Source organism: Thalassophryne amazonica, chromosome 4 (genome assembly GCF_902500255.1).
Source record: "Thalassophryne amazonica chromosome 4, fThaAma1.1, whole genome shotgun sequence".
NCBI classification, from domain to species: domain Eukaryota; kingdom Metazoa; phylum Chordata; class Actinopteri; order Batrachoidiformes; family Batrachoididae; genus Thalassophryne; species Thalassophryne amazonica.
The window spans coordinates 29962627-29976851 of record NC_047106.1 but is presented as its reverse complement, the minus strand read 5'-3'; the positions used below and the strand labels follow the sequence as shown (position 1 = coordinate 29976851).

Sequence of the window (14225 nt, the reverse complement as noted above, 5' to 3'; positions counted from 1 at the left end):
TGGCAGGTACACAAAGCACAGGGGAAAGTGACAAATGGTTCGTGTCACCATTAAATCTATCCATCTAAAGGGAAGCAGAAACATTCAAAATGATGTCTCCAAAGAGAATTAACGTTAATGTAATTCAGAGCCTCGTATAAAGCTGCACAGCTGCTTGTGCTCAGGCTGCCTCTCTTCATTGACTTGCTCTGTACAAAAGCTCTCTGACTGTTTATGTTTCTAAAGGCATCTCTACGCAGTCGCTGAGGGAGCCTGTCAAAGCTCACTCCCAGGACACGTCTCTGCAGGCCAACTCAGCACCGGCACAGAACTCACAAGGGGACACAACCTCTTCAGGCATTCAGGGTGAGCGGAAGCACAAATATATGAATGCAAAAGCGCATCCTGTTCCGTCCTGTTCTGGGCTCCATCAACGCTGATATGTGCCAGAGTGCAATGTTCTGTATTTGCCACATTTGTGTAGCTTTTGAGAATGGACTGCTTGGAAAGGATGTAGAGTGCAAATGCACAATTATAAACTGAAGTCATTGAAATGCTCATAAACGTGGCTGCTTAGAAAGTTTATTTTAAAATTTCCTTGCAGAGAGTGAACCAGTGAAAGAACCTGCTCGGCTCCTACATATCCCTGTTCCTGTCATTTCAGGTAAGATCCTGAAGTAACACACCGTTTTGAAACGCTGGCAAAAAAGACAGAATCATCACACATGCATGAATGTCCACCCCCCCCCCCCCAAAAAAAAAAACCACATTCATTTTTAATAATAAAAAAATAATGATTATTGCACTAAACAAAACTCCAGTAATAAAATAATAAATGCCAATACATATTAATATATCCCAAATAAAAAAAAATGGACTCACTCTTTTATTGTATTGTTTCCAGCACTGTGGCCCAGCAATCTGTTTATCTGATAATTTTATATGACCAAGATACATCAAATGGCATCCAGTATGTTGCCCAACCCACATTTATTTGATCATCTTGCCTATTTTGGCATTTAAAGCTGCTTTTGTTAAGTAACGGCACATGATGTGGTGTGCACTTGACTTCCTGGCCATTGCTAACTCACGCTCAGGGAAAAACTGTGTTAAAAAATGAGTTCCACCAAATTAAAAAAGCTGTGATTTATTTGCATTTCTAAAACAATCATTTACAAGTCTAAAAATGAAAATCTATCCAAAGAACATTTTTGTTTTGGTCTTTTTTGTATATACTTTGAGATTTGTCACCATTTTATTCTTGATGAATCATGCTCACAGCTCTTGGTGTTGCTAAGTGGTATGAGATCTGACAGGATCAGGTGTGCATAAAGTGGCGTGGATGTTGGAAAGGATTATACCATTAGACATCACCCCTGCTTATGGAGAGCTCCTGTTCTGCATGTCTACCTGCTGTCACCACATTTCATTAGTCAAGTCTGGTGTTTCCTAGCTTTTGACTGGCTGAGCACACCTGACTTATTTATTTAACAGCAGATGGAGCACGTGGTGTTGGAAAAACATGCACAGCAGTTGCTCTCCTGTTGTAGCGTTGGTGATCGCTGAATTATACGTTATTTATGATATCAGGTTGCATGTCAAGTAAAGCACCAGGGAGAAACTCAGCTGTCAATGCACAGGTACAGAGTGAGATTTTAGATATTTTTTCATTTTGCATTGATAGAAAGAAGGTTTGATGATGATGAAGTCAGGATGTGTTCAAGCTTTTATTACCTCCGCCAAGGAGGTTATGTTTTTGGTCGCGTTTGTTTGTTTGTCTGTCTGTCAGCAGGATAACTCAAAAAGTTTTGAACGGATTTTGATGAAATTTTGTGGAGTGGTTAGAAATGACAAGAGGAACAAGTGATTAAATTTTAGTGGTGCTAATGCGTTAGCATGTCTATGGCATTTTCAATGTTAAAAGTTAGCATTAAGCAGTTGCAGCTGTCATCACGTTCGGATGCATTTGTTTTCAAATTGTAATATTTCTTAAATTAATTTTTGTTGAAATTTTGTGGAGTGGTTGGAAATGACAAGAGGAACAAGTGATTAAATTTTAGTGGTGATCCGGATCACAATCCAGATCCTGATGCTAATGCGTTAGCATGTCTATGGCATTTTCAATGTTAAAAGTTAGCGTTACGCAGTTGCAGCTGTCATCACGTTCGGGTGCATTTGTTTTCAAATTATAATATTTCTTAAATTTATTTTTGTTTATATATTAATAAGCTAATGATTATTATATACAATTTTAGAGAAAGAGACAAAAAGAAATAGATCACTGTGCCAAGGAGGGAATCTCTTTAGGGTCAGTGACCCTATGGCCTTGTTTAGAGAAGTGTTTCATAAATGTTAAAAAATTCATATATTTGCAGTTTAGTTGAATAATAAATTGATACATGCTATCCAATCACAGCAGATGAAACTTTTTTTACTACTGAGCAAACTGTTGTGAAAGTGTAGGAACACGGGCCCACAACAGGGGGCGTAAAATGAACAGGCAATGGATAAGCCAAACAGTAACAATTTAATGTTGTGAAGTGCACAACGGAATACAGACAAATACAGTTTTGGTAGTACAGACAATTATATGTTGAGTGACGTGTGGGCAGGCTTGAGGATAGGAGACGTCCGTCCAGAACCGAGCCGGATCCCACACGGCCCTCACCGCCAACGGACCTGAAGAACACCGGAGCCGCCAAGTCCTGGATCCCCAGGTGGCCACCGTCTCCAGCTGTCAGACCTGGTACTGCTGGCAGAGAACAGAAACAGTATAGATGAGTGTGAGTTCGCACACTCAGTAATTCCACAGTCTGTGTTCCTTTGGGAGGGAGCACCTCCACCTCCAATCACACACTCGTGCAGCTCCTGTCTAACCACTTATCTGGTTGGGGTGTGATGCGAAGCCGTCGCTGATCACACCAAACGCCAATCCCACAGATAAGGCAACACCACAGGAAAAATGGCTGCAAAGAAGTTCAGACTATAAGTCAGTGTTAGGTTGAGCAGCGAAATGACCTCTTCTGGTAACTGATTTCTCGGTGAGGAGGTGGAGTTGCAGTCCGGCCTTTATGGTGATGGTGATGAGTTGGATGAGTGACAGCTGGTGCTGATGTTAAGTGACAGCTGTCACTCCCAGTGGCTCCGACGCCCTCTCGTGCTTGAAGCCTGCACTTCAAGCAGGGCGCCATCTGGTGGTGGTGGGCCAGCAGTACCTCCTCTTCAGCGGCCCACACAACACAAACATCGTTAGACTTTTTTAGGTTCATTGATTCCACGGCGTGTAGATGTTATGGTGTCAGTGACCCCATGGCATTGGCGGCGGTTTGCACTCTCTGAGTGCTTCTAGTTCCAGAATGGTATATCAATTAGGGGTGTGATGTTCCAATGTGTCAGATTGGTATCTGTCCAGTATTGGCCACAATTATTTATTCATTCATTTTCTATAACCACATCTTCCAATTAAGGCTCACGGGGGAGCTGGAGCCTATCCCAGTGGTTGGCCAAATTGACTGGATCGGATATTGGAACTGTCTGATCTGAATGTTCCATGAGACCTCCAATGTACAGGTACAATGTGAAGCAACTGGGAGGAGACCCTGGGGAAGACCCAGGACTAGGTCTGCTGGCCCAGGAAAGGGAAGTCTGAGGTCCCCTGCTGGAGCTGTTGCCCCTGCGACTCGATCTTGGATAAGCGGTTGAAGATGAGTGGTGAGAGTGAGTGAGTGTGAAGCAAATGGGATGAGAATCAGCACTCTGAAACCACTGTCCTCTGTTAGAAAAGGGTGGACAGTCCCCTGGATCAGGGGAGAGTTATTACCCCAGGTGGAGGAGTTTAAGTATCTCAGGTCTTGGAATCCGAATCACATTGAATATGAAAAGAGTGGTATCATGCCATCCCTAATATCAACTAAATGACAAGTCCAGCAAACAGGGTCTCAATGCAGTTGTAAATCTGTGGTACAAATGAAGAAAAGCTGATGTGTCAACCACTGTTCCAGAAAGATGGAGCCAGCTTGGTGAAGAACATTGTTATTCTTTAGTCAGTCCAGGCCTCAGAGATCCTGAGGAGGAGCAACAAAGAACTGATTTTTGTTGTTGTTGTTGATAATGGTAATCAAAGTGTAAGCATCCTTTGTGTGGAGTGATTGTGTAATTTTTGTCAGGTGTTGTAAAAGTGCAACGTTTACCTGAGTGTAACCAGTGTGTTGTGATGCTCAGGTTATCCACCTGTGTTGGTGTTATCCCGTAGGGGAGGAGTGGAGCAAGCTGCTGCAGCTCTCTCCACTGTTTCAGCTGCTGAAGGGGGTGGAGTTACAGCTGAAATGCTCCGCCCACGCTGCTGGGCTCCTTCAAGCAGAATCTGCTGGTAGGTTTGGTCACAAATGGCTGAATGTTTGACTGTATGAAGAGACTTCTGGTATAAGCTGGATACACACGACACATGTACATTTTCAGGAGTCAACCTTACTTTCACTTTAGTTAAACTTGATTTATTGTTGGATTTCTCCATTCATCCATCCATCATTAACCTCTTTACCCTTTTTGAGGTCCCAAGGGCTGGATCACTTCCCAGTGTTTTTATACCTTATTCACATGTTGAGTGTATGCAGCAGACCATAAATGGGACCTTTCATTGTTTTCAATGAAAAATGACAGAAAATTATGCCACCGTTAAATCGACCTGTGTGAGTGTTGACTTATGTGTCCAGCAGATATCCAGCAAAACCTTCATGTGTCAAGATTTTATCTTGAGTTCTTACCAGTAGGATCTCTGGCTACCTGTGGTTCCCAGGCTGTTAATTTATTAATAGTTCATAGTTAAACATACCTATTTTCCTGTTTCCTGTTATTTTTATTCTCTTTATTCTAGGTTCTGAACACTTATTGTGAAACGTGTTGTGCATGCACATGGATGTTTGAAGGATTATGCTCAAAATTTCATCCATAACATTTGATAAGATTCCATACAAACTGGGCAGTAAAGTGGCTTTGTGGTTAGCACTGTTGCTGCACAGCAAGAAGGTCCTGTGTACATTTCGCAACTGGCCCTTTCTGTGTGGAGTTTGCATGTTCTCCCTGTGTTTCCAAGACATGCAGTTTAGGTGAATTGATGACTACGCTGATGACCGTAGGTGTGAGTGAGAGTGTGAATGTGTTTGTCTGTCTATATGTGGCCCTGCAATAGACTCACACACTGTTCAGGGTGTACCTCGCCTCTTGCCCAATGACCACTGGGATAGGCTGACCCAGTGGAATGAGCAGGTATAGAAAATTTAGGGCCCCTTCAAACATAACATGAAAGATGCAGAAACTGGAAGAAAATATGAGAACCAAACACGAAATGGGGAACCATGAACCATCCACCTGCTGTCGTGAGGGACGCATGGTCACATAGATGTGCACGACATGAGCGAGGGATTCGTGCACGCTCGTGCAAACACAGTGCGAGCAGCTGGAACGTGTCATCGCGATGCTTATGTGGAGAAACATAAAATAAAAACCAGCTGTATAATTAATGAAAATCACTAGGTTGATATCAATAATAAATAAAAGGGGATGCAATACAGAACCTGCGGTTAAATAACTCTGTTCAAATAAAAAATAAATGCCACTCACGGGATTCGAACCTGCAATTTACAAAAGCTCAGATTACCAGATGGAAACGTTACCACTGCGCTACAATCACTGTCTTATAATAGGAGTGTAAAATCCCTAAAATCAACAAGGAGATAAATGTATTTAAAAAAAAAGAGAAAAAAGCACTGTAATAACTGACAAAATGATGTTTATTATGGCATATTTTTGTCTGTGTTGTAATGCAACAACTTGAGTGTACGGTCATGTCCAGGTATCAGTCAGTCGGCGGTCAGCTAACATGCGCTAGTGTCCACAGCAAAGCAATCACACAAGAATGAGTTCACGCCTTCGTCACCCTTATTTGTTTGATTTAATTTCCACTCTTTTTGTCTATCATGTAAACTGCAATTTACGTGGTGGAAGTGAAATCAGCCGGCCGGTCCTTATGACAGCATGAGTGCCCACACACACACACACACACACACACACACACACACACACACACACACACACACACACACACACACACGTACACTGCGTGTTGTCCAGCACCGGACTCCGGGACCTACAGCCACAGCTGACAATGTGGCTTAATGGAAACCGTCTGCAACTAAACTCTGAAAAAACTGAGACACTTATTGTTGCCCCTGACAGTGCTGTTCCTGTTATCAGGAGCCTCCTTGGTGACTTGGGCTTAACGGCAAAAACAAGCCTTAGAAACCTTGGCGTTATTTTCGATGAAGGAATGTCTCTTGCTCAGCACGCAAGCAAGCTTGTGAAGAATTGCTTCTTTCAACTGCGAAATATCGCCAAACTTAAACAATTGGTGTCACAGAAAGAATTAGAGGAAATCATCCATGCCTTTGTCTCCACGCGGTTGGACTATTGCAACAGCCTGTTCACTTGCCTGGGTAAGAAGGAGATAAATCGGTTGCAGTATGTCCAGAACTCTGCTGCGAGGCTTCTGACCCGCACCAACAGGAGAGCCCACATCACGCCTATCTTGGAATCCCTCCACTGGCTCCCTGTTGCCTATAGAATTAATTTTAAAATGTTGGTCTTGACTTTCAGAGCACTACATGGTCAGGCTTCTGATTACATTGCTGACTTGATTCAGCCCTACACCTCAGCCCGCAACCTCAGATCTTTAGGTCAGAACCTGTTGATGGTTTCTCGAACTTGCTTTAAAACTCAAGGAGACCGATCTTTTAAAGCCGTAGCGCCTCGTCTCTGGAATGAACTCCCTCTGTCCCTGCGATCCCTGGACTCTGTTGAGATGTTCAAAAAGCAACTAAAGACTCTACTTTTTAAACAGGCTTTTCGTGGCCAATAATCTTTTAGCACTGAGTGTGTATTTTTACTGTATATTTTTATTGTTTTACCTTGTAAAGCGCTTTGTGACCCCGTCTGTGAAAAGCGCTATATAAATAAAGTTTACTTACTTACTTACTTACTTATTCATGGTGTGTGTTGGGGGGTAGGGGGGGGTTCGGCACAGTCACACCCATGTGCATTGCTAGGTGATGCCACACTTGTGTTGCACTTAGACACTTTTCACAGAGAGGTCGAATATGGTCGCCTGCTCTCTGCTATCGTACCAGGTGCGCGAATAGCCCTGCCTTTTCTAAGTGTGCAGCGAGTAGTGTTAGATGTTTGTATGTGACACCTGGAATTTGGCCGAAACCTGCCGAGAGGGGGATCAAATGAGCATGCGCAGGGCATTCGCTGTCTTTAGGCCGCTTGTGTGCCGGAATAGTTGTGGCAACAGGTGTACGAGGCGGCTCTAATTTTTCATGAATGGCATGCAGTTCCTCCTTCGTGTGCTAGTCGGCTTCAATCGTATTATGTGAGAAGGTGCCCTAAGGAATGATTCATTCTTCATGAGAATACATTGTTTTACTATCTTTCTGCTTCAATTTGACATCAGTTTTTGGCACTATTAAAGTGAAGGTCATATTTTTTCAGCTCCACGATTGCTGATTATGAGCCTTTTTATGACCTAAACAGTAAAAAAAAAAAGAAACCAAAGGGGACTATACCTTTACAGGCAGGGTTACGGTTAATGTAGGTCATAAATTTCCAGCCCACTTTCTCCAGTGTCTGCAGCCAGATGTTTCTCAATAACAGTGAGGTAATACTAAAATCATGTTTTGACAATCCTTGTGAGATAATGAAATAGTATATACAAAAAGTAATACCTCCTTCGCAAATGAAGTCCAAGTGCCAGAATGATTTCCTGGAAACACATCGCAGTTTGTGTGTAATGATCCTGGATTTGGGCTGGAAAATAAAACTGCCTGTTTCTCCTTAATTTGGTGGTTATGAGTGGTTTGTGTGTGATGTGGAGAGTGGAAGGTACTGAGCTTTGAGTTGTTGATTGTGGTGCAGTTGTGTAGCATTTTCATACCATTGCGTAAATCTTACACTGTGGTCTGTTGTACAGCATGTTGTACTGTGTACTTTTACACACAGTGCACAATTATCTTGTGCACAGTTATCCTTGTGCACAATTATCTGGCAAAGAAATGTAAATGCCTCATTGTTTTCACTCCAAGTCATGCTGCAGAAAATGCAGCTTTATAAGGGTGAAAGCATCATCGAGTTAAAGTTTTAAAACCCTGAATTGTGAACAAATTAGGTGGATAAGTAGTTTTGGATAGTATCAGGAAACTTTGAAGCCACACCTTCTCTTCCTGACTTGAGCTGGCTGAGTTGTTGTGTTCACTTGAGTATTTATCACTGTTTTCAGCCCAGCCTTCTTTTTTCAGAGCCTTGATGAAGCCCAGCTGGATGATGTCGTAACCTCGAGCGAGAAAGCATATCTTGTAGTTTGTTGGGGTGAGGGCTTAGTTTAAGGAATTTTGTCAGATTAATGTTGGGAAAGTGTCATGACACGGACCCACAACAGGGGGCACAAATGAACGGACAATAGATGAGCCAAAAATACAACACTTTACTGTTGTTAAGCGTGCACAACGAAATACAGACAAATACAGAATTTGGACAGAGTCAAATGTACTAAGGTGACGTGTGGGCAGGCTCGAGGATGGAAGACGTCCGTCCAGAGAAGAGCCGGATCCCACACGATTTCCACTGCCACTGAACCCGGAGAATACTGGAGCCGCCAAGTTCCGAGTCCCCAGTTGGCCACCGTCTCCGGCTGTCGGATCTGGTACTGCTGGTAGGAAGCAGAAACAGTTATGTGTGGGTGTGTGTACACCCAGCAAATATAAGTAGCGACAGTTCCTTAATGGTGGGTAAGACACCTCCACCTCCAAAAGGGGAACACAATAAACCAGTAACAGTAGCACCTACTGAATACGGCTGAGAATATACCTCCAAAGGCAAACGATATCTCGGCAGCGGGGTGGAGATGTCTTCCAGCTTATATGGAGTGGTTGATGAGTTGATGATTGGTGACAGCTGTCATAGTGGATGAGTGACAGCTGTCACCCCGGCTGTTCCTGAGAGGCGGCAGCGCCCTCTCGTGCCTGAAGCCTGCACTTCAGGCAGGGCGCCCTCTGGTGGTGGTGGGCCAGCAGTACCTCCTCTTCAGCGGCCCACACAACAATTATGGCATCTTCCTGAAGTTTTATTAAACAAAGATTCTGGTGAAACTATCCACAGTAAAACTCGTCTAAACCATCATCGTATAAACCGAATAGGCCCACTGCTTTTGACTGGTTTTCCATGTAATAAACATAGAATGGATTTTCACTTGCATCGGATAATACATCCCACTCCATCATAATGTATTCCATTAAATACCAATCACATGTACCAGACATAGCAGTCTGGACATACCCAGTAACAGGGGTATGAAATGAAGTTCAGCACTGGGACTAGACAATTGGAGGAAAGTGGGTACCATATTTCCATGATTAAAAGCCTGAGAGTTAATTGTTTTCAAACCATGCACAGCTCGGGACCTAAATGAGGCAGGACGTAATTCAAGGCCAGTGATTATTAACAGAATTCTGCTTGCTGCCTGTACTGTAATATGGTGTTAAGTTTCACACATATCCCTGGGTGTGATGAGCCAGATCGGTTTAGATCATTATTATTGGATTATTGTATGGCCTTGCCTTACAATATAAAGCGCCTTGGGGCAACTGTTTGTTGTGATTTGGCGCTATATAAATAAAATTGATTTGATTTGTTTTGATCAGAACCCTCGCTGCAAGGCCTCTCTGTAACCCGGTCAAAATGACCGAGACCGGAAGGCTATGAGTTCTCACTTTTCTGGTTTCACTCCTTCCTCTTCCGTCATATCCTCCTGACTATACCTGGTAGTCAGGAGGATACTTTAAAAGTGTTTGCAGTCCGCACGCTGATTACATTTTGATCACGGATCAAATACTTTTGGCAGAAAAGACTGCAAATATAACCAACTTTATAACACAGATGCTCAAATGACCCCCAATTCATGGTTTGGAGGTTGATGATTGTTTAAAGAAGTGGAGCTCCTTGAGGGACAAATTAATCCAGAAAAAGCCACTGCCCCTGCAGAAAATTGCATAAAGATGCGACGGAGAATTTTAAAAGGGTCAGGCGCACCTTCATGTCATTGCATGGCCACAGAGTTGCAGAAGCATAACTCAGGCTTTAGGATTTTAAGGTACCACTCCACAGTGGACTCGATTAAATGTAATCTTTTTAATGCACATAATGTCCGCCGCTTATTTAAGGCAGGCGTTTATTTTTTCAGACAATTTGACCCGGTCATTAAATGAGGAAGATCCTGATTCAAGGTCAGGCTTTTAATCAAGGAAATACATAAACCTAATTGGTGCTGGGAATTCCCTGTAGATCGTTCAGCACCTCCTGACTGTAACTAATCTGTTACATTCATATAACAGATTTTGTCCGTTTTATACATAAACGGATTTTGTCCGTTTCATACATATAATGGATTTCGATTGTAACAGACAAAATTCGCTGGTCCACCTGAATCCATTCTCCCTATTGAAATATTACATAATCCCTTGAATGCCAGAGAGGCGCTGCAATCAAAACAATGGGGAAACCACATGACACATTTGCAAATGAATTGCAAATTTTTATGCCTTTCATAAGAGACTGCATGCATGAGACCTTGAACACTTGCTAAAACAAATATTCCATGTCTGTCACCCGAAGGTAGCTACTTCATAAACGCAAACCAGTTTTCAGACATCTCATGTATATATTACTCTGGAACAAACAGTGTTGTAAAGGACAATAAGCAGGGCATTAAAGAGCAAACATCACTTTCCCCCGACTGCGACTGTGGCTCACAATTCCCATTGTAAATAAGCGAGAAATCACTTGAGATTCTCACGTTTACATAAAACAAACACAATAACAACATCTAAAAACCTAAATAATATATTCACGAGAGTTTTAGGCACAATATACAGAGAGTTTTACTTTGCAATGCTGAGGCCATTGTCCGTGTTCAGCAGTTATATTGCAGTGTTATCTGTGCTTCAGTAGTTAATGACGTCTCACTGTCCAGCCACCTCTCTGAGATTTTGCAAGATTTGAAACCTCAATAGGATAGGGTAAATAAACTGAAACTGTATGATTTTGAGACTTATTCTCAAGGTTGGCGCCACATCTCACGCGAAGTGGCCAGTCCGAAGGCCAGAATTCGTATTTCCGCGACTGGCCGCTCAGTGAAAACACACTTGGTCTGTATGCTGTTCTGTTAAAATCAGCCGTTTTTTTTATTGTCAGCTATCATTGCCTGGAAGGGTGAGATTTATACACCAAGCTGACCTGAAATGGACCATTGTACATTAAATTGACATTATTGACGAGTCTTACTTGTTTGAAAAGTGATCAAATTACGTGTATTTGTATTGAGCTTGCCGATGTTTTCAGCGAAAACCCGCTCCTCGAGGTTAAATGCCCGGATGGCTGATCTTGAGAATTGTAGTACAGACTTGGCCAATAGCAATAAAGTGTGATAATTGTATATCATATTGTTAGCTTTGCTGTTTTTGTGTCTTACATTTTGCAGAACAAAGACATGTTGAGTGGTCCTTCTGCGATTTGGATGCCCAGTGTAACGACTGTGCTGTAAATTATGGCTTACAGTTGAAGGTGTCTCTCTTCTGTTTTGTCCAGACAGAGGCAAAAGTTTTGTCGACATCCTGGAGGCCCAGTGGGACTGTGAAGGAGAACTGATTCCTTTGGACTCATCACTCCTCAATCCCAGAGAGTTTCTGGTCTATCAGCATGGACTGTTCCTGCTCAACACACTGCATAATCTCAAACTGGTTGGTGCCAAATAAGGTCCTTGTATATTTTAGTCTCATGCTCCCTCCCACACTCAGTGTGTTAAATCACGATAAGCATGGAGAGCAGGTACCTTAGTTGGATAAATAGTTGGGCTACCAATGTGCTGACCTGGTTTGATTCCCGGTTATGCCACCTGTCTTTATTATTGGAGGAAACATTTCATCTGCATTATCCCAAACCACCCAACTCTAAGTGTGAAGGAGGCTAGCAGGAGTGCATATAGTAGTCAGTAAACTTCATTCTCCAAGGCCAAAACACGCTCTGGCCACAGATACCAGTGCCCATGGGTTTTAGCCTCCTGGTTAAAGCACCTACACTCCATGCTGGAGATCATGAGTTCATGTCCCAAGGTGGAGCGAGTGAAGAGACAACAGCATAACACAGAGGTTAAATAAGCAGGTACTACCTTGGCTGGGGAAGCAACCTACATTGAACTGGTGTCCTGATTTTAAACCATGATCTTTGGGGATCCACATCCATGAATGCAAGAATGAGGCTTCTTTCATTTATTAGGCTTACTTTTGTTTGTTGTAGACCTTGATCATGGGTTCCAGATGTAGGCAGGTGGAAGTGGTGGGCACCAGCAGTAAGCTTTGATGGGCTCAGATGAGGCCTACTCAGAAGAAGAAAAAGTTGAGTTCCCTGACTGGTCTTTTCAGGCTTGCTCCATTCAAGTCCATGTTAATACGAGGTCTGTTAGAAAAGTATCAGACCTTTTTATTTTTTGCAAAAACCTGATGGATTTGAATCACGTGTGCTTGCATGAGCAAACCTTGAACCTTCGTGCACATGCGTGAACAAATTTTGCCAGAAACTGGGCGACACCCAGGTGGAAACCATTCAGATGATTCAGATGGCTTTCGGTGACGTTTCAGTCGTGTGACTATCCGAGAAATTGTGGAAGAGGTGGGCATGTCACAGCATGTCCTGTGAGACTTCAACACGGAGGCACTTTTGCTCCGCCATCAGAAGCAGCATGAATTTCACAGCCACTCTTTTCATGGCCAAATCTTCTGTCACAGTGGAATGTACCGAAAAGTGCTGATGTCCACCTCTTTCCACAATTTCCACAGCGTTCACTTTGGAAATGATCTGGTCATTTCAGCATGTTGATGGCCGACCAGAGCGCGGCTCGCTCTCCACCGTTTTGCGGACGTCTTTAAACCGGCTGTACCGCTCCTTATGTGATGCCCATAGGATTGTCACCGAAAGCCATATGAATCTTCCGAATGGTTTCCACCTTGCTGTCGCCCAGTTTCTGGCAAAATTTGATGCGGTGCTGCTCCAGTCGTTCCGTCTTTTTCCTTGAAATGAAAATTCGCCGAGCACACTACACATGTCCTCACACAAAGGCTGCTTACCAGAAAATGATGCAATCGACAGGCGTGAAAAAGTTCACGCATGCGCACGTAGGTTCAAAGTTGGCTCATGCAAGCACACGTGATTCAAATCCATAAGGTTTTTGCAAAAAATAAAAAGGTCCGATACTTTTCTAACAGACCTCGTATGTCCAGCTTTAAAGCAGAAATAAATGTGTTTACAGCTTGATAAAAAAGACAGTATTTGGTATCTATCGTTAGCATTCCCCTCAATGACAGCTGTATGGGGGTGAGTTTTTTCAACTTATTAGTTTAAGACATTTTAACTCATTAAGTTATAATTGGGGGCGTGGTTGCTTTGAGTGACAGCTGCTGAGCCATCTGGAAAGTGAAAATTTACTTGTAACTGTGATAACACTAACGCGATAATACAGTAAAGCATTTTGTTGAAGCTACCGTTAAAACATTTAGCTGACATTATTGCTACACCATCAACTTTTTATGATAGCTTTGTTTTGTTTTTTTGGTTGTCAAACCCTAAAAAACAGAAGTAAATAACTCAAATTTTAAGATGTTTTAGCATAAATATGGAGGTTCCCCAAAAGCTTTCGTATGTTAAGGTCAGATGATGATCAATATGCACATAAAACACATATACGCACAGAAACAAATTAAATAGCAGTCATTTCCATTCTAACATACAGTTGCAATACATAAAGTATTAAATGAACATGAAATAAAAATGCACATGGAAAATAATTTTTAATAATCTAATTCATGGATTTACTCATGCTTGACAGTTTCACTTATTGAATTAGTGGCTCCAACAGGAACAAATGTGAACTGTTCTACACTGGAGTCAGCAAACAGATAGAGTAAAGAAAGAACAGATGGATCAGTTCAAGACCAGACAAAGGATCCTGTTATCCAGTACGAGGCTGCAGTGACTGAGAAGCTGAAGAGAGTCTCGGAAAACACCACATACCAATTTCCCTTCAAATATATCAGCACATTAAATGGACATTTCTGTAACACTTTTCCATTTGATGTAGACATTAATGC

The 14225-nt window shown here is 42.5% G+C and overlaps 1 protein-coding gene across 1 annotated transcript in view; it reads left to right on the top strand.

The window, feature by feature from the left end:
• The window catches only part of si:dkey-103g5.4, a 162238-nt gene that overhangs the window by 82085 nt on the left and 65928 nt on the right, over window positions 1-14225 (top strand). Inside the window, exons 27-30 of the mRNA XM_034169315.1 lie at window positions 226-345; window positions 584-643; window positions 4232-4348; window positions 11671-11822. Of these exons, the coding sequence (XP_034025206.1) occupies window positions 226-345; window positions 584-643; window positions 4232-4348; window positions 11671-11822 (449 nt within the window). The remainder of the gene's footprint in view (window positions 1-225; window positions 346-583; window positions 644-4231; window positions 4349-11670; window positions 11823-14225) is intronic.